The sequence below is a fragment of the Lonchura striata genome, chromosome 2 (genome assembly GCF_050655825.1).
Source record: "Lonchura striata isolate lonStrDom1 chromosome 2, ASM5065582v1, whole genome shotgun sequence".
NCBI lineage: Eukaryota > Metazoa > Chordata > Aves > Passeriformes > Estrildidae > Lonchura > Lonchura striata.
Window position 1 is genome coordinate 99,132,665 of NC_140704.1, and position 23,836 is coordinate 99,156,500.

At 37.3% G+C, this 23,836-nt stretch overlaps 1 protein-coding gene across 5 annotated transcripts in view; it reads right to left on the minus strand.

The window, feature by feature from the left end:
* Positions 1-23,836, minus strand: part of ZNF407 (zinc finger protein 407) — a 333,913-nt gene that overhangs the window by 105,873 nt on the left and 204,204 nt on the right. For all 5 annotated transcript variants that reach the window (XM_021530861.3, XM_085571854.1, XM_085571856.1 and 2 more), the window contains one exon: positions 19,272-19,392. In XM_021530861.3, coding sequence (XP_021386536.2) covers positions 19,272-19,392 — 121 coding nt within the window. The remainder of the gene's footprint in view (positions 1-19,271; positions 19,393-23,836) is intronic.

Below are 23,836 nucleotides of genomic sequence, written 5' to 3' on the forward strand. Positions count from 1 at the left end.
TTTTAGCTTTGCATTTTTTTCTGTAATGATCTATTTGTTATGACATACAGTATGTGTGACAGATGTCCAATGCTGGCTGCTAAAAAGTAGCAGAGCCCTGTAGGGAAGCAGCAAAAACTTGTGCGTCAGCACAGAAAATGATGGAAGATTGATAATTACTGCTTGTGTCTGAGCTCCATTCAGCAGACTAGCATGTCCAAATTGTAATTTGGCCACACATCCACCATTCTATTTACAATGTATTGGAATAAAAATTCCCAGTTCCAGGTAATTGATCATTATGATAGCCAAAGTAAGTGCTTTTAAAGGCAAATTCAGGGTAATTGGAAATTCTGAAGGGAAATAAGAAGAGATGTACTCTAGTCTTGTTTACCTCTGAGGAATCCGTAAAGCCATTTACAACCCTGCACAGTGAACAAAAACTGAAACATAGACCCAGTGCTGGCATCTAGACCTACTCGTGAATTTTCAGAGTATTTTTGCAAAAACACAGCAAACAACAGACTCCACAATTAAAAGAAAACATGATTTTTTTCAGAAGAAAGCCTATCTGTTCCAAGGAATGACGGCATCCTGCCTTAAATTTTTCCATTAATACTATTTTCTACAAGAAAAGAGAAAAAGCAATAAATAAGAGTCTTTCAGACAGAAACCTGCAAATTATGTCCAGACTGCTAGACTTGGAAGGAATGCGTGGAAAAGGTACAGAAAGTCATGGAAATGTGCCTCAGCTCTACACCTGTGCTGTGGTCCTCACTGTCCCCATAGGTGCTGTGCAGAGATGGGCTGCTCAGCTTATGAGTCTGCCCCAGCAGCTCTTCCAAGAGAGGTTCAGTGTCTCCTTTTACTGACTAGAGAAGAAAAAAAAAGCAAAACAAACAAAGGGGGGAAAAAAAGAACCAAACCAAAACCAAAACAGCAACCAATTTTTCACAGGACTGATCTGCTCCTGAAAACTCTCTGTAATGTTTTCTAGTACTCCTGGCTGCCGGTTTGCTGCAGGCAAAGTGGTCTCTGTGATGGCTCAGCTCAAGGGCCTGTGTGCCTGCAGCATGAGGGATGCAGAGGTCTGCTGTGCACAGTGCACTGCTGTACTGTGTCAGCCAAGGTTTAAGTGGCAGAAATAGCAGGTGGAGTTCATCTATTTCACAGTAACTGAGAATAATCACTCCATTGTTCCTGGGCTTCCTCCCTCCCCCTTTCCTTTCTTCTTATAGCAGATGGTATAAAAGAGAAGTTGGTCCGAGAAACAGCATCTCTGCAGTGGTGTGAGGATGGAGACTGGGCTTTAGGTATCCCAGGCCCTGATTTAACAAGGTACTTACGCATTTTTGTGGCTTAAGTACAAGCAGCCCCTGTTGACTTCAAAAGAATGACTCACAAGGTTAAATTTATGTACATGATCAAATACATTGCTGAAATGAGGCCATGGACAACATCCATTTTTTAAAAAAGCTGGGATGAATTTAATTGAAGACACGCATTTCCTTTCAACATCAATTTTTTCCCTATTGTACTTCTTTTAATGACCACATAAAGTAACTGAACAATTCTGTGGAGTCTGTTTGTATATCCTCAGGAACACATAAAGTATTTTCACAGATACAGAAGTGCAGATGGAGACTAGGAAAGGGTGTGGAATCTAGCGTCTGCACAAGATGAAACTGGACTCCTAATGTTGCTGGAGTCAGAAATGATAGCAACAGACCCTAAAGGCTGCCTGTCAATCTCAGATGCAGATGGTACTTCGTCCAACTGGCCTTCGTGTCAGTTCCTTCAGCCATTTTAGTGACAACACGGTTCCCTAGAGGACAGATCCTGTTGCTTTGCAGCCTGGATTCATACCCAGGGCACTGTGGTCTGTACGATCTCTGCTCAAAGTAGGTTTTTTTAATGCTAATACAGTGCCTCTTCTTGCCCTATCCCAGCCCCAACCCCCCCCTGCAAAAAGAGATGGTCATTTTCTTCCTCATTTCAAATGTTCCAATTTATCAAAGGAATCAGCAATAATTGTCTGAAAGATTCACTTTTGTTATGCATGCCAAAACTATATATAAAATCCCTGCTAATAAAATTTGCAGACAACACTGTAATTGGCAGCATGATTAATAACGATGACACTGCCATCATACAGAGCAGTTGCAGAAGCCAGGCATGTTCAATCATAACATGTACACACACAATTACATGTTAGCTTTCCCACCTTTGCACAATGCATGCAAGTAACTTAGACAATGCTGTGAAAAGCTGTGAAACTGAAAATTATTTAGGTATTAGAAGCAGAAAGGCCCCATGCTATATTTAGCTGTATAAGAAAGGAAGTATCAAGCAAATGTAAGGATGCAATGTTCTCTTGTGACACCGGAGGAACTAATTCTAGAATATCTACTTCCTGCATTACTGCCTACATTTAAAAAAGGGAACAAACAGCCACAAAGTAATTATAAACAGAAATAGAAGTTAAGTGGGGTAAAAAAACCTCTAAAACACTTAATAAAACCCCCTTCTGTTTTGCTTATTACATTTGAGCTTGGCCCATGAGTAACTTAACATGGAATAAAGGTGTGATTAAGGGACAACCTAACCTGGAGAAAACCATGAAACCAAAAGCTATGACTACAAGTTACAGTCAAATTCAACTGAGAAATAAAGCACAATTTCTTTAGCAATTAATCTTTCACAGAAGAGAAGCTGGTTCTGCAACTTAGCCTGTTTTCGGATCAAACCTGAATATGTTTCTAGATCTAAAAATACAGTCAGAAGTAGGAGGTTCAGTAAGGAGCAAACTGGGAGAAAAAGCACCTATGCAGCTTGTTTTCTGTAGAAGGTCAGACAGGCTGAGCTTAAGGCTTTTTCTGGGCTCAAAGTCTCCAAGAAGTACAGTTTAAGCCTGAAAAATGTCATTGTGAGGTCAGCCATTTATTGTGCTTCCATGATGTCATGGAAATTTGTTCAGTCTGCAAATTAAAATATATTCTTCCTGGCTGTCAATACTGCAAAACCATCTTAGGTTCTGAAAGTCAAATTTGGGTCTTTAGTTGGAGGTATGATTGATTATCTAATCTAAAATGTGTGTTGAAAGCATATATCAGAGAAACATCATTCTCTTCAGATTATGTCCTGATAATGCCATTTTCTGCACAAATGTCAGTAAATGCAGCATTTGGCTCTGTACTTTGAGCTTACTTCACAGACATCATTCACTCCAGGAGAACTGGTTTTAACAGTAAGGAGCAAGCAAAACGTGATTTTTGTTCCTACAAAAGTACATTTGCCTATAAGGACGCCCTGCCGTTCAGTAAGAAACTGCAATTCAGTTTTCATGCAGTGGGACTTTCACTGGAGACCTACACATCAAAATTAATGTGCTGTGTACTTAACCAAAAGATACTAAAATGGAATGAAAGCACTGAACTATGTATTTGACTCACCTAGCATACCTATATGTAAAGTAAAATGCATAAGGTTGTTTCCACTGCACTTCTACTTCAGACTATTCAAAGTTGCTGTTTTGTAAAAGTATTAGATTAAAAGTGGACCACCCAGAATAGACATATTTTTACTGTGATTCAACAATACACAATTATGTCTAACAGATATAACATGCTTTTAACTAGATGAGAAATCAGGGCAACACTAAATCTATTGATTGAGAAGAATAGCAACTGCCTGAATGGTATTACTTCAAAAAGCTGACCCAAGAAGAAAAAAATTTAGACACCAGGGCAAAAGCCTTCTGGATACCAATTAAATTCTGTCATATTGAGGAATTTTATGGATGAATACCAAAGAAATTATCCTATGATCATGTATGCAAAGGTTCTGTCTTAAAGAAAAAGCCCACCACCATATAAAATTAACCCCATCATATTACATGAAAATACATTTCTTTTATTATCATCGACACTGTTATGGACTTGTCTTTTTTTCCCACAGAGGGTTAACATAAAAAGAGGGAAGAATGATAAAATATGAAACTTTCTCTTTGGCTTCACCTTTCACACTCTGGTATCATACAACAGCAGAAACTAATGAACTTGCTCATCCTTGAAAGCCCTTTTGCATGCTTCTTCTTTCACCCTTAACTCTGATCCTCACAGGTCTTTCCTCATGTGTGTGCCAATTTTACTGGTATAATATGAGCACTTTTATTAGTTGTGTTCTGATGATTTCTACTGAGAGATACTTAAAGCTTATACAAGTCAAAAACTATTTTATCACTTCTGAAGAAAACTAATAGTGCAGAGCCACTGAATGATAAGAGAGACCACTGAATTTATTTAATAATGCATGTCCATTTCACAAAAATGGCCTGTGTAATCCTTTTAAAAATAATAACCTGTTCATTTCAGACCTTGCACAATGCTTCTCTTTGTCCCCTGTAAGTCTCTCAAATGTCTTATTTTAAAGGAATATATAGTACTCCCGGAAGACATTTTCCCATTTCTATTCTCTTCAACTCCTGTGAGCCCTTGTTCTGTGTGATAAGGCAATCTCCTTCGGGATCTGAGCTGTGTAGTTTCGCACCACGAGTGACAAGGACTCAACTTGAATAACTGCTGTGCGCAGGTTGTAATTATGTCAGCTGGAGTGTTGAACAAGGGGACTGATTAATGTGAGCCCCAGCCCAGGCACAGTCCCTATCAAAACCTTCGTGCAGGCCAGCAGTGGGGATGGGTTAGAGCAGAAAGACAAAACATGCTGTATCGTCCATGATAGATGAATTGCTCCAACAGTCTTCAGGCAGATGTTCCAGGACAGTATAATATACAATTACTCTGCCTTATCACCTTCCCAGGGACAATAAAGCTTCCTCCTTCTATAGCTCATGTGAGTGAAGGCAAAATTAGTTTTACTTTTACAACACTGACTCACTTATCATGTTGCCTTGATTGTGCTTTTACAGCTAAAGAAAACGTATACTGCACTCTTAAACGAAAAACAAACAAACAAACAGAACCCACCAAAAAAACTCAGCACTCCTCATCTTTTATATAAAACCAATCTATTCCTTTGAATCTATTTTGCATCATAGTAATACAGTCCTTAAAAGGCTAATTCAGAACATGATTCTAGGGAACATTACTAACTTTAGAACAATTGGACCCTTTCATAAGCTTAATGTTATATGTACATATGGGAAAGGACCTTAGTGGTTCAAGTCAGAATGCACAGACAATAAAAAAATACACAGGTTTGGTACAAAAAATGTGAGTAACATGCAGTTAGTGACTATTTTAACTAAGCACTTATCCTAAAAATGCTACAGCACTCTTATAAAACAGTTATTTGAGAAATCATTAATCCACATGCATCCTTAAAGTCCACAAGAGTTTACAACTATTATAAACAATCTATGTAGTTTCCAAAAGTAAATATAAATTAAGCAAATAATAAAATTCAGGAAAAAGTCAATCTATCTATCTGTATTTGTTTCTTTTTTGTTATCAGATGTATACAGTTTGGGGTTTTTTGCTGCGAAGATGGAAGTAGTCTATATGTCTCAGTACTATTTCCACAAGTTTGCAGAATAGCAACTTACTAACATGAGGTGAATAGCAAGTGAAGAATATAGCTCATAATATCCTGAAATTCTTCCTTTCTAAGCACTGGATGGGTATAGACAAATACACTGTGCTTTAAAGAAGAGAGTCTAAATAGTTCCACTTGCATTCCAAGATGCATTCCTTTCTTTAGCTATATAAAAATGACATAATCTCCAAAACCAACCAACCAAACAAACAAAAAAATGCACCCAGAGATGCATTTAGTGAGACACGTATTTGAAGGTCAGGTTTAAAATCAAAACCAGACTAAACCAGCCAATGTTGATTCTAATGGCACTTAAGACTGTACACATATTTGAAAAATTCTATTTATATGCATTTAATTTTCATTACAGGTATTGGACTACTAGCCCATAAAGGACAGATAAGATTTTCTAAGGAGACTATGGGAATTAGGCACTGATACTGCACTTCAACTTGAAGGCAGGCTCTCAGCTGTTACATCTTCTTTGAGGTTTTAATCATTAAACAGTATCATAGTCCTGGCAACAGTTAAGTTTCACCACAACAGTATGGGCTTTCCTGTACTCCTATGGTGAAATGTAATCCTACATTTATGAATCAAAAAGTAGCTCCAAGAAAGCTGGTATGTTCTCACAGCATGTTGACCTGAGAGAACAGCACAAGAGGATGATGATACACCAATTGCTGTACAGAGAAACAACAAAGAAAATGCTCTTGGCCTCAGAAAAACTGTAATCTAATGATAATCAGACAACAGGCAAAAAGAGTAGTGATAGGTTTGGGACACAGGGTATCTGTAAAACAAGGTAGAAAGCTTTTTGGTTTAGGTGCACTGTTGGGCATGGCAGTACAAGATGGCAGCCTAGTCTGTCCTCCATAACCATTCAAACTAAGAATGCAATTAGTGGACATAATAAAGAACTGATGTATGTCTCAACATTTGCATTAATTAGGTATCTACTGTTTCTAAAGAAAGATGTAGGTCACCAATAGGAAATATCAGAATCTCTAATCTGCTTTGGAAAAGGAAGCAACATTGCCCTTAACTTTATAGAAATGATGCCACTATTCTAGGTAGTAAAACTCCCAAGTTTAGGGCTGCCCTAATTTTGAGGAAGGCTGAGTTCTGTCCTCTGTCCCAGGAAGGTATATTAGCTGGCCCAAAATATCATGCATCAACCCTTTCTTCTTGAAAATTTGCCATAAGACAGCAAGGAACTGCCAGGAGCCAAGAGCATATCTAGTCCCTGCTTTCAGAAACACTCTTCTGTTTTCAGTTATGTTCCCTATATAATTTCCTTAGAAAATCTAAACATGCTTCTAAACACTTTGTCCTGTGCCCTTTCAGCTGAGAAAACTAAACAATAACTTGAATGAGGCTGCAGACAGCAGTTGATTATGAACTAAATGAATCCTGATTTGTCTAATATTCAGGTCTCTAACCCATACCCCAAAATACAGGAAGCGGGGCCTGTTTGCCTAAAAAATGTACCAAAAGTCTTGAGGCAGACATAGTAATTTCCCCAGGACAAAGACTTCTGAGCATGCCTCAGTGATTTCACTCAGTTGTACAAGAACTTGCAAACTCAAGTAGAGAGAAAACTGAAAAACAGAAACTCCAAAAGGAGTACATGCTTCTTGATTTAGATGTCTTTTTGCATGACTTAGGAGATCAGGATCTTCTCTGAAAATCAAGTGAAAAGTAGAAATAACTGGGTTCTCAATCCTACAACTTACTTGCCTAGTTTAATTTTTTTTACTGCTCAGGATACATCTTGTGGAAGGTGCTGCCTGCTCCCTGGCTTTCCATTTCTCTCCTTCCTAAGAAAAAAGTGACAGGTGAGAATTGGCACTTCACTGAGGACATGGAGGGAAGCTGAGTAACATCAGTGGAGCCAGGATTTTATCCACTGGTTTTGTTTCTGTTTTATATTATTGAGCCAGTGACAGTACACACATTCCAGCCAGTGAGAGCTAACTCTCAACTGAGCTGTGGAACAGAGATGCTTAGATGGAGAGGGGCTTAGTTATTATCCTTTCTGTTACAGTACATCTGCCATGCTACTAGTGAACTGAAACTAAAAATGGGCACTTCAGAGCAGGAAAAGGAAATAAAGCTTCTCCTGATGCTTTGTTATAGAGTTCTAAGAGAAAAGACATCCAAACAAAAGAGGAAGCCAGGAACAAATGCAGGTGGACAAGAACTCAGCAAAACATCTGCCTTTTAGAATCCAGTTCTGCAATGCAGAGTACCTAGAGAGATACCATCACCCAATACTGCATTTTCAGCTCTCACCTCTTGCACCACCACCAGGAAACACAAAGCTATTCCAAAAAGCTGCACTCACTGGCCTTGTTTGCCTGACTTGATGTCCCTGCATTTATTTAAAACAGACTGGATAGTAGACATCTACTTTGCCCTCACAATAGTTCACATTAGGACTTTCCTCTCTGGTCTGACACAAGTGAACAAATCCAATACAAATTCCTTTATCTTTGAAACATTTCTTCTACTTGAAAGTTTTACTGCTCTTCAAAATGACTATATTTCAGCATGCAAAAATCAATCAGCTAAATACCATATGACTGTGCTATAATTTATTAGTGCTGATCAAAATCTTAAAGACTAGTAATTAAAATTCAAATTAAAATGTGATGAAAGTCACATTTAGTCACGTAAATGAAGAGGCTGAATTTCAAATAGGAACAGAGCCACTGGACCCCATGAGATGAGAATTTGTGGATGCTCAGTATCACTAATAACACGTAAAAAGAACTTATCATTTATTCAAACTTTGTTTCTTTTTCCTGAAGTAAATACTTCTATACAGATCTATGAATATGTCAGTCTGTCAGTGAATTACTTATAGAAAAAGTGCCAAAAAAAGCACTTGTGGAACAATCTCTCCACAGTGGGAAGCTTCTTTCTATTCACTAAGAAATGGCACTGGTCTGAATTGCCTGGGTATAAATCTTTTTCAAATGATCCTTTTATCTAAAGAAAAGCACAGATTTTGGGAGTCTCCTGCTTATCCTTTGAAAAATACCTTTTAAAGTTTACCTTTAAAAAGGACCTATCCTGACAACCTACAGTTAATCTGGGACAACAACAGTTAATTTGGGACTCAATACTTTGATATATGAGTATTGTACCAACTGAAGCACGATTTCCTATGCATTCATGCCCTGTTCACTAAATCTCCCAATACACCAATGCAGCAAACAACAGCTCCCCAACATGTTCCTTCACGATATCCCCACCCAAGAAAAAACAGTTGTTCTGGGTGGTGAGGCTGGATTGTAAGAGAGAACAATGCATGACAGCTAAATTTTGCTTGACTGGTCCTCTGTGATTTTTTTCACTTCTCACCCACCTCTTTCAGGAAACATGAACTTAATTTATCTCAGCAACTACTACAGGGTGTCAGTTTTCACTGAAACTGGCCAACAGCTTAAAAAGTTATTAAAGAAGTGGGTGAAAGATGGATGGATGGGCTGGCGCAAGTCTTACAATAAGTTAGGGACAGAAGGCTAAAAAATAATCCTTGTCAACTGATTAAAAAAAAATGTTTTTCTGAATTAAAGATACATCTTTTTTCCTGAAACAAAAACAAATTACTAATGGCTTCTTATATGCTAATACCCATATAAGAGATCTCCAAAATTTTCTAAGGAAAACTGTACTTTAAAAAGAGCTTGTTAACAAAAAGATACCTGAAATACCATATTTTTCTAATGAAACATTATCAGAATTTAAGAATTTATTTTAGTAGCTACAATACCTTCTACAACTTCAAAATGGTTCTAAGTATTGTTTGCCCTGTAGATCATGCATGCAAAATTTCAACAGAAATGTTTTGAAGAAGCTGAGTATGAGAAGGCATTCCACATGGGATTTGTAGCAGAATAAATGATGTCCCATGCTACAGTTGTTAGAGAGAATCCATAACCATCTTGAATGGGGATTGAAGGACCATGCAGGAAAGTTGCAAACATAAAACAATAAATAATATATTTTAATAGGTATTAGCAGCATCACAATGAACCATGGGATGATATTCAGGCAGTTTATGATATCAGTAGAAGCACTAGATGTGTTTACAGGATTATAACACAAATAATTTTAGAGTATTTTTGTGTGTTTTAAATGATAACATCACTAAAAATATAAAAAGGATAGCAATGCTGAAGAACACCAGGAGAAGTATCATTTTAAACCATTATCTAAAAATGTGGATACATGGGTTTGGACCTATATTCTAGTAATCACAGTGAGCTGGGTAGTTTGCTTAAGTGAAAGGAAAAAGAAACCTAGGAAAAAAAACTGTGTACTTACAGAAAGAGGTGGCAAAACATCAAGGAATGTCTCCACTCCAATCCCCTGGCCCAAGGGGGTGGGAGAAAAAACACTTTTGAATTAGCTGGTTCCATTGCATTAGGCACTCAGCATATCTAACTTGCTGAGGAGATGATATTATTTTCTCTGAAGATACAAAGTAAGAAGTAGCTTTGACCTAACACATCCAAGAATGCAGAACAACCTTTTGTTCATATAGCTTTTCTTCCCTTAATTACTTTTCCACTACTAAAAGAGCACATTTTAAAATAGATTAAAAAAAAAAAAAAAAGAAAAAAAAGAAAGATAACAGCAGAGCAGCACTCCATCACTTGCAATAACAAAACTGAGTGCTTCATATGCTGGTTACTCCCTAAGAAGTCTCAGCTATATCTGTGGCTGTTATTCAGACCTAAATGGGCCAAGCAAAACCACAAAGATCATCCCAACCAGGGACAAAATGGCTGTAATAAGCAACTTAATAAGTTACAACAGGACAAGTCTCCTCTCCAGATTGTCTTTTTCTAAGTAAAGCCTCAAGGGAAATAGGGATCCCTGATTCATGATTTATGAGAATAAAGTTGAGTACCATACAATAGAGACTGCAAAATGGTTTCAGGGATGATGAGCTGTTGTATACCAAATGGACTGTCTTCCTTATGCCACATTTTCCAATGGAGAATGCACCACCTTCTCGCAGCTGCTCAGGAAGGAGAAAAGGACACAACACAAACCTTGAGACAAGCTCTCTCCTGGCCAACGCTAAGCAGCAATTTCAAACCCACAGGTTCAAAGCAACATCTTCAGAACTCTGAGCTCCCAAATCCTGAATGTCTCTCTCTCCAAAGCAGAAAGCTGAGGTTCTCAGAGATGAGCTTCAGCCCATAGGCACTCCCCACAGAGCTGGGAAGAGGGTGGCCAGGTGCAACAGACTTCCAAACCCCAGGTGCTGATGCTGCTCCAGAGCCTCAGTACCACCATACACATCATGGTGCCTGGCAAACACCCTCCAGCCACACTGCAGAGCCTGCACTCCAGCCTGGTGCAGCACCTTCCCATCAAGCCCATGCTTCCACTCCAGAATTAGGGAACCCTGTGGTGGTGACAGAGGCTCTAGCACCTGAGTTCCCAAAGTCACCCAACATACCTCTTCAGGAGAATTTGGGCAGAGGCTGGTACAGGGACAAGGGCAACTCTGCTAGAATGTGCAAAGAATTTTATTTAGCTTTAATAAACCAGGAATTTCTAACAATGCCAAATTTATCTGGAAAATTGCTCACCATTTCTAATGCATTAAAAGGATCTAAGTGGCAAGTTTTTCTCAAATACAAAAGCTCTTTTCTTTCCTTGCTATTCAGCAATTCTTTTCTTTATCTCATTTTCATCAGACTTTAAACAGAAAAAAACCTTTCCCTTTCCTCCCCTTGCACTAGAGTACACCTCTTTCTGGGACTTCAAAACAGAAATTGCTTTCTGTGACTTCCCCAGATTTAATGTTTTGTATGCCACACATGAAGGAGAAAGAGGGAAAGTTGTCACAAAGACAGCAAGAACACAGGAACTTGTTTTACAGGGTAGTAGCCATACAGCCTGGAGAATAAACCCCACACAACACAACAGGCTCGTGTCTATCAATTTCATCCTGAAGACCTGTAAAGGCATCAAAGTAATTTCAGATTGCTAGCTACCTGCCACATAGTTAGATGGTAGCTATCAGCCATAAAATAATAATAATCCTTGTAGATTCCATCACTCCCAAAGATAGCTTTGGCCGTTTTATAGTGGCCGGATTGGGGATTAAGGAATGGCAAAAGAAACAAACAAATTAATTATTTTCTTCTCTAACAGGCGAGAGCAAAAAAAAACATATACAGTTGTTTTAATATTTTTTAAATATGTTTTACACAAAAGGCACACATTAATTAAGCTATGATGCCAATGATTATTTTTAGATCAAACCATTCTAACAAATGGAAGTTTATTTGTCGACATAAAAGATCTTCACTACACTTTTTATCAGAAGCACTGTAATAGGAAATTCCAGGTCTTTTTGCTACTACAAGCTATATTAAGACCATAGTATTGCTGTTCATCTTGAGGTTAATACTAAAATTTTATTTACTATCAAAATACAACATACTTAGGATTATTTTAATTTGAAATATATGCTGGTGTTTCAGATTGATAAACATGAAGTATATATTCAATACAAATATACATGTATTTATGGTAACATATTTATGCTCTTTAAAAAAGAGGAATAGATGAGACAGTGATGACTACATATGATAGCAAAGAAAGAAGTGTGAGGACAGAGAGAAGATAAAATATGATAAAAGAATACATTAGTTACATTAATCTGTCTACTGCATGAAGTGGTCTTATTCATATTTCCTAGACACCAAATACTTCAAGGTTTTGGGTTAAGTGTCTTGGACACTGATTCAGAAAAAACAGCATCAGTTCAGCTGGAAATGGGCTGCCTCAGAAACAGTTAGGGACAAAGCCCAAATTGAACAGTAAGGGAAAGACAGCGACTGCTGAAAGAAATCAGGAGACCGACAATGATTTTTGAGAATTTAAATCAAAGTGTGAACAAATTACAAAGTGCTGGCCTACAATCAAGACAGGCTGTAACAAAGAGATGCTGAAACCAGGTATTAATTTTTACATTTTTATCAAAATGGCTTCAAGTCTCAGTAATATTAAACGCAGCAGTATCCTTTGAGTAATTAAGCAGAGCATTTAGGCTTAAATAGATCTCTTAAAAGTTGTCCTTCAAAGGACTAAACCTAAAATGAGACTAGAATAGTATTCTCAGTGTTTGCAATTGGGCAGATCCTTAAAGTCCCAAGTTCAGTGTTAGCATGAGAATCACAGACCTATTGAGTTAAAAAGACATATTTTAATCCCTCTTTCTTAGAGTGTCAATAGGGAAAAAAAACCAACTCCTAAGAACAAACAAGTAAACAACTAAATAAATAAAATACAAAAATTAAAAAAAAAAAAAAAGGGAAAAACCCAAAACAACAAAAGAGATACCAAGGCTCATGGAATTAGTGATGAATTTCCTTAAGAAATATTAGTCATTAAAATAAGTAGAAGTCCTTACTACCCTTCTACCAAGTGGAGTGCATTTACTACACTTCTAATTACAAATACAGAATGTGGTGGACCTCACAAAATGATGACAAAATTTCATGCTGAACCAAGGCCTCTTAACATGGCAACTTCCCAGGGGACCACATTCACTAAATCAACACATGCCAATGCACACGTGTGTGCTCGTACACCTATCTTTTCCTAAGAAACAATCCTGTTTCCTCGTACACACACATTCTCCTAAGCACTCCATGCAGTGACATTGGACAGGGACAGCTTTGAGAGAGGGAGCCCAAGCTCTTTTATACACTGCCACCAAGCATTGTCCAAAACTGCAGAGACACAATTTCTCAGTCAGTGCAGGTAGCAGACACCTTGGAGCACGGGTCACCTGTGTGCTCTGCAATTCGGAGTGTCAGGAATTACATCTGCTTAGGCTGGTTAACCTGATAGCTGATCTGCATTGGCACTACTGCAACACTGCATATTTTTATTCTGAGTTCACCACATAAACTATATGATATAACTTAGGTGAATATAAAGTTTTATTAAGCCACAGAAACATTACAAAAGGGAAAAATGCTGACCATTGTTTTGTATGCCATGTATTCGCTGAAATAGTGAAAGTGGTTTTGCAACTACATCTAAATTCTATTTCAGATTATTTTTCTTTTAAAGACTTAAATGCTACAGCATATTTTATTCCAGATTAATAGAAATATTTCCAAATATTTTATCTGAATGTTTATTAAAAACTAAGGGGGGAATAATATTCTGAGTTTTCATCTGGGAACTGTGCCCATTCACTGACAGAATGTCTCTCTAAACTTCTATCTTCGTTTGTTTATAAGTCTCCTAGCAGAAGGCACTGGATATCCTCAACTCCTGCTGCTGAACACAACAGAAGCTGGAGTACTTCCCAAAGGCCCTGTTTGCTCTGATACATACATGCTTTATTTTCCTAAACAATTTTGTATTTGTACAAAGTATATGCACCTTTTTTCTTCCAATTCTGCCTTTATGGTATATATATGTATATAAAAGTGTTCTCCCATAGTGCAATGCTGGATGCCACCTGGAATCCTCATCAACCTATATAGCTGTATTACGTAGTTATTTCCTATACAGGCATACTCAATTTCACTGGTTACAAAGAGCATACTTATATTAATGTTTTAATGATAAATAAACTGTTTTCATAATTTTATGTAGAATTTGACTTAACAGCCTCTCAGTTTTGCCATGAATTAGTATGTATTGTTACCTCATCTGTAAAGTAGTCCCTAGTTATCCTTGATGTAACAAGGGAATAGTGTACAGCTGATGCCATCATACCTAAAAGTTATTGAATTCACCAAAACAGAGAGAAAACACTTACTTTGCACCTTCTTATGACTTAGGTGCAAATCCTGGAGTGTATTATAAACTGGTCTTTACAACCTATGAACAGATACTATAAATCAGGCAGAAATAGGACTTCCCTAGGGATGCTGTCCAAAAAAAGAAAAGTGGCCCCTGTGGAGTAACTCCTAAGTCATGCTGCCACTGCTGCTGAAAATATGCAATGAATCCGTCTGCAGTTGGAATTTCAGATGCCATAATCACTTACAGAATGTTGTCTAATTATTTTATTATGCATAATAAATGTAAAATATTTATTTTAGCTTACATAATTATATTAAAAATGTATGCTATTTATTCTCAGTCTTGTAAGACATCCTTCACAAGTCATATACTTTATAGAAAGGAATGCATGCTGTTTTGCTGGCCTGGCTATTTGTTTTATACAACTTCTACACCTTATCTATGACTAAGGAACACTCCTGCATATTGCCTTCTTTTCTCTCACCACCATGAGTACTCTGTGCAAAATGAACCATACAGTGGAATCCTAGAGAACTGAAAATTATTTTCTTTAATCACAGCAGAGAGATGGACTGAAGAACATTAACCTCAGTCCCACACTCTTGTGGTCAAAGTAGTAGCAATACTCTTTCTGCATCATGAAACTATGCTAGTGCTTCTCCCAAGCACTACAATCCAACAAATTTGATCATATGAGAAAAGCAGGAATCTGCCTTTTGCATGCCCCCTCCATGTAACTCAGATCCATTTCACTGAAACATCACCCTCACACAAACCATGAACATAAATTGCCAGAGAAGTTGTAGTAGTTATACAGATCAGAACAAATGGGAGTTAAATTTAAAATATTACATATGAATAAATGAGATTTCCCTTTCTTAAGACACATGCAAAAAACCAGTTTAGTTCTGAAAATACTGCATATCTGCATCTTCCATTGACAACATCAGACTTAGGGGAATTTTTCACTTCTGAAATCAAGTTAAATTCAAGGACCCAGCTATGCTGCAGGTTTAGAAAGCCTGTCCACAGACTATACAGTCAACAGATTTAGAAACCTGTGTCACAGGTGCTGTTCATTTTCAGGATGTTATACAGCTCTTCAGTGCTTACTGTGCCCATTACCAAATGCAAACAGTATTGTTGTCAGTGTTACTCCAGGATGGTGTCATCTGAAAAGTTCAGCCACATAACACATCTTTTTTAAATGACTAGGAAATATAAAATAAGCATTGCATAAGTAATGGTAGTGCAGGGCCCTGTGAGACCAATTCTGTATTATAAAATTAGGTTGAACATTAATTAAGGGTGAATGAATATTTTTGTGTGACAAAGCACATTGACTTAAGAATGGAGAGACATGCTGTGTGATTTGAAAAAGTAAATGCAAAAGAAAATCATGTATATTTTTATCTAAATAGGGAAAACCTAAATTGAAAACCCAAATGTGAAAAATATGTAACCAAAAATACAAGTAAATGTTTGTGTTTATGAATATTATATTTTGCTTCCTTCTAAAGAATTTTAAAAACTAGACTGAAAACATAATTTCAAATTACAACTGTTGCTGGAAGTCATATACTACTGTATGAAAAAGCAGACGTCAATTTCTTTGTCATCAAAATACAAAATATTTGTACAAAAATATGTATCAAGTGACCACAGTACAAAAACTAGAGATGGAAGAGAACATTTTTCACAAGAATACTGAAGTAGAACTATAAGCATATGCATACTATAGAGAATTTATAATTTGTGAGCTAAAAATGCTAAGTTAGTTTATTATTCCCTTCAGAAAACCACATCCATTCATGTCTTTTTCTAGTTAAAAAAAGAATGTCTCATGCTGTGTGCTATATAGGGAATAAATTGTGTTTTCTGTTCCATGCAGCCAAAATCACTCTTTTCCCCATAGTATCATACAGCTGATTTCACTTCAGTTTATAAAGTTTATAACAGTTCCTAAATTCAGATAAGTTTCTTCCAATAGCCCTTTTTCTGTACTTTTAGCCAGCATTATTTAGACTTTCACTCTGGCTGGCAAGAATTTTTGCAGGATGATTATTCACAATTTCAGGCTGAGGAATTGAAAACCTTGAAGTCAAGAATATCCAAGAATATTCTGAACACCAGTGAGCTGAAAGGGAAGTTTAAATATCTTGTACTTAGCCACTGTTTTAATTCAAGTGTCTCTAACTATTTTATAGATTAGAGATCAGTTATCAAAGAAAGGAAACTTTATATTAGGACTAGCAATACTTTCCTCCATATCCCAACACAAAACCAGGAATATTCACCTCCCTGAAAGTACAAGGCTCATTAAAGAGTCTGCAGTTGCCAAGCAACACTAAACAGCAACACATGAAATAGTCTGGATGAACTTACAGTGCAAGGGCCGAGCTCAGAGCATCACGAAGAGACCTCAGCCACTAGACTTAGGAGTGAATTTTATCACTAGATCAGGAGATTTCAAAATCTTCATTTTAACATTTTTTCTAGGTGACACTTGCAAGACTATATACCATCTGCTGAACTGGTGCAAACAGTATTATTTATAAAGTTGCTAATAACTTTCCTTTAAAAGAGAAATACTACGTGACTTGAGAAGGAGGCAACGTGATTCCCTTTAGTTTAAAATGAAGAGAGAGGTGGATAGAGAGCAGAACATATACTTGCCAACAAGGCTGGCTAATATCCCAGGACTGTGGAAACTGGCAGGCACAAGCAGGACTGCTGAGTTAATAAATAAAGCAGCCCCTCTATGGGCTCCTCTGCAGCTACATGGAGTGGCTCACTGCCTCTATGAAGTTGCAGCAGCAGCAGCAGAGCTCTAGTTCCTGCATCCCTAGCAGATGTTTTTTAGCTGAGCTTGGAACACATTTGCTGCAGAATCAAAGCTTCATCAGCTGGTATCTGTGGAGATCAGCCTCCAAAGGTTAGGTCAAAATTGGCCTGTGAAGGATGGAAACTAACATTCTATTGTCATGAAACATTTATTTTTCAATAATATAAAAGCAGGGCATGCCCAGATATTTCTTGTTAATCCTGATAAAATATGCTATGCTTGCATATTCTCTAATAACTTCCAGTATAATAAAATACCAAAAATCTTGCTATTTCTTGGAATTTATATCCCATACAGAAAACTCTTTGTCCCAAGTAAAATGATCTCCTGCCTTTCATTCAACAGAGCACTGGATTATGCATTTTGTCATCCTGAGTAAGGGAAGTGTACCCACTCATTGGATGTGTGTAACAAATCCCAAACTGACTCACATCTACAATACTCCCAGTCTCTTTGGTCTTCAAGCCTAGGATCTCAAAACCCACTGTAACCCACTTCTCATTACCTAGCTCTATAATAACATTATTCCTGTCAATTGGATGATTCAGTAAAGGTGGACGACCACAAAATTAGGTGTCCTAAAACACACAGCATTAAAGACAGCAGTTCTTTTACCTTCAGTGTAGCACATCATGTCACACTAATGCTTATATGCTCTCACTTCACTCAACACAGATCTTTTAACACAACTGCTCTGACAAATGAAAACCACCTCTAATTCCTAGATGATTTACTGAAGCTGACAAAACCACTTCTACTTGTAAAGGAAAATATAAAGAAAGCAGGGACACTGTTAAGGTAGCAGCATAGAAACATAGCCCTCGCCCCCTGAGGTTATCAAATTCAGTTCTCTGCAGTTCTAGAGTGTGATTTAATGGGTGCTCAGTACAGAAGAGTTCACAGAACATTTGCCCCACACAAACAAAACAATGCAGTGATAAGTTTTGTACAGAAAATGTGTGACCACTGCAGAAGCTTTCTGTACAAGAGTTTTCTGTAAAGTAGCTCATGAAAAAAGGTATTATGAAAGCAGATAGGCTTCATTATATAGTCTTGCTTTAGGAATCTACATTAAAATTTATACTAAAGGAACATTACAGTTATATGTTCAGGATGAAAAGAAAATAAAAAATACTATAGGGGTATAATCAAATGTTTAACTTTCCCCTCTAGTGTGCATGCATTGCAACACGTACATCTAATCATATGCCATTTACTAAATATAATGCTGTTTTGAAAAACTTTTTGAACATCATCTCTTGCAAATTGCCCACAAAATACTTCTATGGATTCCTTTATAGTACACATAGACTAGTCACCTTACTGCAAGGTATTAGAAGTATTCAAGAATGCAGAAAAAGTGTATTTAAGAGTAAAGATGTACTTAACAACCAATATGAGATCATTTAATAAGTAGTCTATAATAAACCAAAGACACAGGCAATAAGCACCAGTAGTAATCTTCATGTGTAATCATGTGATTATTTTAAAATTTAATCAACTGCCCTAACATGGGGATGGGTTTTAGTAGTGTAACATGGGAGGCTTTGCCATGCAACCAACCCTATGGCCAACTTTCATCCTCACACCCTGGCTAGCAAGGAAAAGGAAAATTGGAGCAAAACAACAAGACTCTGAAGAACTGTAAGTAGCTCGAGTTGCTTCCAGTTCTAATAAGTGTCTGGTGAGTACTTAGGCTGGTAAGCCTTTTAGAGAACTTTTCTTTTCTTGGCGAAATGGTTGCAACTCAACCAAGAAAAATTTCAAAACTGCAAATGATTTGAAAAGGCAATGTAGATAAGCAGCCTCACCATAGAGAATTCAAACAGACACTGGAGCAGCTGTGAAACAAACACTCAACATTAGCACTGTAGTGTTACCACTAAAAGGTTTCCCATCATTTGTTTTTCTTTATAAAGTAACACCTAAATACTGGAGACTAAGTTTTTAAATTTAGCTCCTAATTTAATATGCAATTACTTCTGCCCTGATGGTGTTTTAATGGCAATATATTTTTATTGGTGACTTCAAATGAACCTCATCTGATCACCTTAACCCTTCTCTCATCATGCTTTAGTTAATGACTCATTACCTGTAGTCACACCAGGGACATCTGTAAGGCTTTTCTCCAGTATGGACACGCTTATGTCGTGTCAGATGCGATTGTGTTGTGGAAGCAAAGTTACACTCATCACATTTGAACGGTTTCTCTCCTAGAAGGTGACAAGAGAAGATTATCAGTTTACATCTACAGAAAAGGAAGACAACCCCAAATTTCTGGCATATCCCTTGAGACAGCTTTTATCCCATGTATATATATATATAGCAAACATAAATACAACATCTATTTCCAAATACAATGCATTAACTGCAAAATATGACAGACACACATCAGTATCCAACTGACTTCCCAGAGGGAATTACCCAGAAGCAAAAAGGAGGAGAAAGAACAGCAATGAAACAGAGTAACCTTGTTACTGGGTCTTACTACTATGAAAATACTCTAATCAGGTGACAGGCATTTGTCTCACACCACATCTTCTCTTCAATCTGGGCCAAGCACAGCCCAAAAAGCAACATGGGGAGAGGCAGAAGGTGAAAAATCACACTGATGCTTGTATTCAGCATGTACTCGGAAAGGAACATCTCCAGGTGTAGTGTCTTTCTTTCCATCTCCAATCTAAATTTTTAATGTTATCCTTTAAATAACATAAATAAACTGGGACTGAGAATATGAATCAGAACTATCTCCTCCACTCCCCTTATCTTGCCTGTTAGTCTTCTGCCCTTGTGAATATTTTCTGAAGAGTAGGCCAGTTTACAGCAGAAGGACTTGAAAGGTTAATGAAAATAAAACAAACAAACAACAACTACTAAACTTTGACTAGGACAATATTTTCAGGTTACTTAAATTCAGTCTATGCTGAATATAGAGTTGCACCGAGAATTTCTAGAGGACTACTAATTGAGGAAAAGTAAAAAATCTTTAGTGTCTTAGTTGCTATGTGAAAAGAGTACTTTTCCTTCTACTGGAGGGGTCTACCTCTTAGAAGATACTAAGACAAAACCTCATGACAGATACAATGTGATGACTAGTTAAGACACCTACATCCCATTTTTCAACTGGTTGTCACAGAAACATTGCTTGGGGCTTACAGGCATATATAGTTACCATTTAGGGAGAAAATAGGTTTTCATTCGTATGGAGAAACTAAAAGCCAGTTCCTAACTTATATTATCTTCACTGAAGTGTGCAAGCCTTCCAACGTACTTATCTAAAAAATACATAAGGAATCAACATCCCTGATTTAAGAAGTTTGGATAAAACTGCTAGAAACAGACATGTACTGCGTAGACTGTTCAGAGATCTAGGACAGGCAGTTTCAAATTGAACCATAAGCCTATTAGCAGGTATAATTTGAAGTTTTTCAGACTGACAGAAGACAAACCCCAGCATAAGACTATCAGTAAGAGTGGCCTACTGCAATCAGTAGCAAATGGCCACTCCCAAACAGCCATGCCACCAAGATAAATTTTTCAAGCTGTTTATAGCAGGAGACACTGAAGATTTTGGAATAGACTTTGCCAGAATTCTGAGAACAGAGAGAAATACACATTTTTCACACTTGGAGATTGTTGGGGTTTTTCTTCCCAAGGGAAAAAGATACTTAAGGCCCTCAAGGCTTGAAAAACCCCTAATGCTGGATGGAAAGACAACAGAGCAGCTTCTGAAAGCTCCATAAAGAGTTGGAATAATTGCTTTTAGCAGCTGTGGGAGAGAATACCAGCCAGTGTTTTTCATTTATTGCTTCATGGGACAAGGAAAGGTGAAGGGGCAGGACTCAAAGCTGAAGCCTCCATGCTGGACAAATTGAGACGGCTTGAAAGTATGTCTTTTCTGCCCCAAATGGGGTTTTCTTGTCAGACCCTGACACTCTGCTCTGGAGAAGCTGATTCTCCCAGCAGCTTGCATGGCCGTGGCTGCTGCTTCAATTAAACTCTCTGGGAGGCCATAGACTCCCTAGCAACGTAACCTGCTCTTGAACTGAAGATTTCCCATTCTGATTTATTTTATCATCTAGCATTAAAGAAGATAGCAACATTTTCAAGCCTAAGTAGTTAAGCCACAGGTATTTTAGATAACATATATACTTATTTTAACTGCTTTCATTTAAAATGCACTAGAACCTTGCCAATTCGCCCCTGTGTAAAAAAGGCAGATCTGAACTGAAAGATTTTTAGTTTGCCATTCAGGGGAAGAACGGATCAAATAAAGGTTTGCTGCTGCACCAGGACAGGGCCAGTGGGGCTGACAGCTGAGCAAGGGCCTGTTGAAGCCAGAAGGGCTTGCAAATTCCACTGTGACCATAAGAAAAATGGTAATCCTTGCCCACTGCTACAGGAAGTTTCTCCTTAGGAAATCCTTGTGGCTAACTGCTCCTGTCAAGTAGACTATGTGTAAATCTCACCTGACAGAAAATACATCACGGCAGTACCACACAACAAATGGGGAGGAAAAAAGACAGCCTAGCACAGCCTTTAATTCTTATCAGTTGTACATAAAAACCAGTATTTTTATGGAAAAATAACCAGGTTAGTTAGTACAGTTGAAAAAAACCTAAAAGACAACTAGGTATTTCTTTGGGTTGGGTAATAGTAAAGAGCATATTAGCTGCAGGAGTACTTTTATTTATTTGTTTATTGATTAAAGGTTTCCACAGACCCACTAATTTAAGAATTTTTTGTCTTTCCTATCTATGGGCCAAGATGCTTCTAATAGGTCTTTGTGTCCCAGCTTTCCCTCCACCCTTCTTGCCCCCAGACATTTCAGGCAATAAACATAATTCTTTTAATATGGGTTGCCACTAAAAATTCCAAGAGGACTCTTGTTCACCCGCTGTCAAGGTTCTAATTCATACAAAATTAAAATTACACCAAGTAAAAATATCAGTATTGACAGTATTTTTTAAAACAACAGTATGCAATAACTTTAAATAAGTGTATCCATAACTATAAGGACAAAGTCTACATATTTAAAGACCAATAAAGGTAAAAAAAAAATGAAGTCACCTCCCCACCCCCATTACCACTTATCTGTCTCTCACTATATCTACCTTTAGCAATAACAAGCTCCATGAAAATAAAGATAGGTGCCGCAAAATGATTCAATGGTCAACAAGCTCCATGGAGGAACAAAAAAGGACACACATCCAAGATAAAGGACCCACTCTGTGGGGGTTTACAAGCACTTTCAAAAAGCTACCTTTTCTGACCATGGCATTACAAAAGAAATGGCTTTGCATTTCTTGACAATACTGCAAACAACTTCTGAAGTGCACCTGTTGTTTAAGGAACCTCATATGGAAAATTTGAACTCCAACAATCAAAAATTGGGGAAGAAAATGAAAAAAGGGACACTTCATAGGGAGAACAAGCATATAAAAGCAGTTATTAAAGCTGCAGCTAATCAGTAACTGAAGTTTTGTTTTTTCTTGCTACTGGACAAGTTCTCTTAGGTAGGGAGAAAGTTTTAAAATCCCAGGTTTTTGGTGTCTTTGCTGGTCAAAGGTTTGCTATAATCTGTTTGCCAATCTGCTGTAAATGTTGGTGTAAGTGGAAACAAAGATGCTCTTCAAATTTCATCTCTTGCTGAAAAGAGCAATAAGCCTTACTGTACTGCATTTCCTGTGGTATTCAACATTTTGATATTTTTAAGCTGTGGTGTGGAAGTTGAAGGCAAGAAGCTACATTATACATATAAATTCAATGCCGAGTAATGTAACTACACATTAAAGTCAAAGAGCAGTTCACATGAGAAATAGAAACACAAAGTGAGTCACTCATCTGGATAAAAAAACATATATTATTAAATTTTCTTTCTTTATTACATTGACCTATAAATGTCTTGAGATGAGTGAGCAGAAGCAATCATACAAACAGTGCTCTGTACAATATAAGCTACCATCTTCAAAAATGCATGAAAATATTTGAACAAAGACAAGACCTCCTTAAGCACTTCCATAGGTTCATGGTGACTGCCACAGTAGTGCACAGTAAGTGTACTTACCCACTAATACTTTACTACTGTGTACTTCTATCAAGCCTGAGAAGATCACACCACAACCAACACATGGAAAGCAAATGCAGGCTGTTGATGTGTAGAAGATGAGGATGGGGTTTTTGCAATTTGCAGGAGTACTAACCAACATTAAAAAAGGGATTTCATGCAAGAGAACACAGTCTGTGACTGATAGCACTGTGGGACTGAGTCAGTTGCTACAGCACACCATGGAAGTTTACTGGGAAACATGTAGAAGATCGGACAAACAAAGGAGTTGAGCAGAACAATTAGAGAAAGAACATAAAGAAAAGATATTTTAAAATTATTAATTGTTTCCATGCTTTCATTTCAAGCCAGAAATAATTACCCTTGCTTGTTTTTTCTCTCTTACGCAATTTTCGAGTTGATAATGATTAAGGCAAAATATTTGAATCATCTGCTATTATATGCTTCTTGTATGTGCATGTGTGTGTGTGTATATTTTTGGAGGTTGATTTAGAGGCTATTTACCCTTTTTTGTTACAAAATTCAGGTAATCGTTTAATTCTTAGTTTTTGCTGAATTTAGAGTAAGTTGAATTACACTATCTTCAGGAA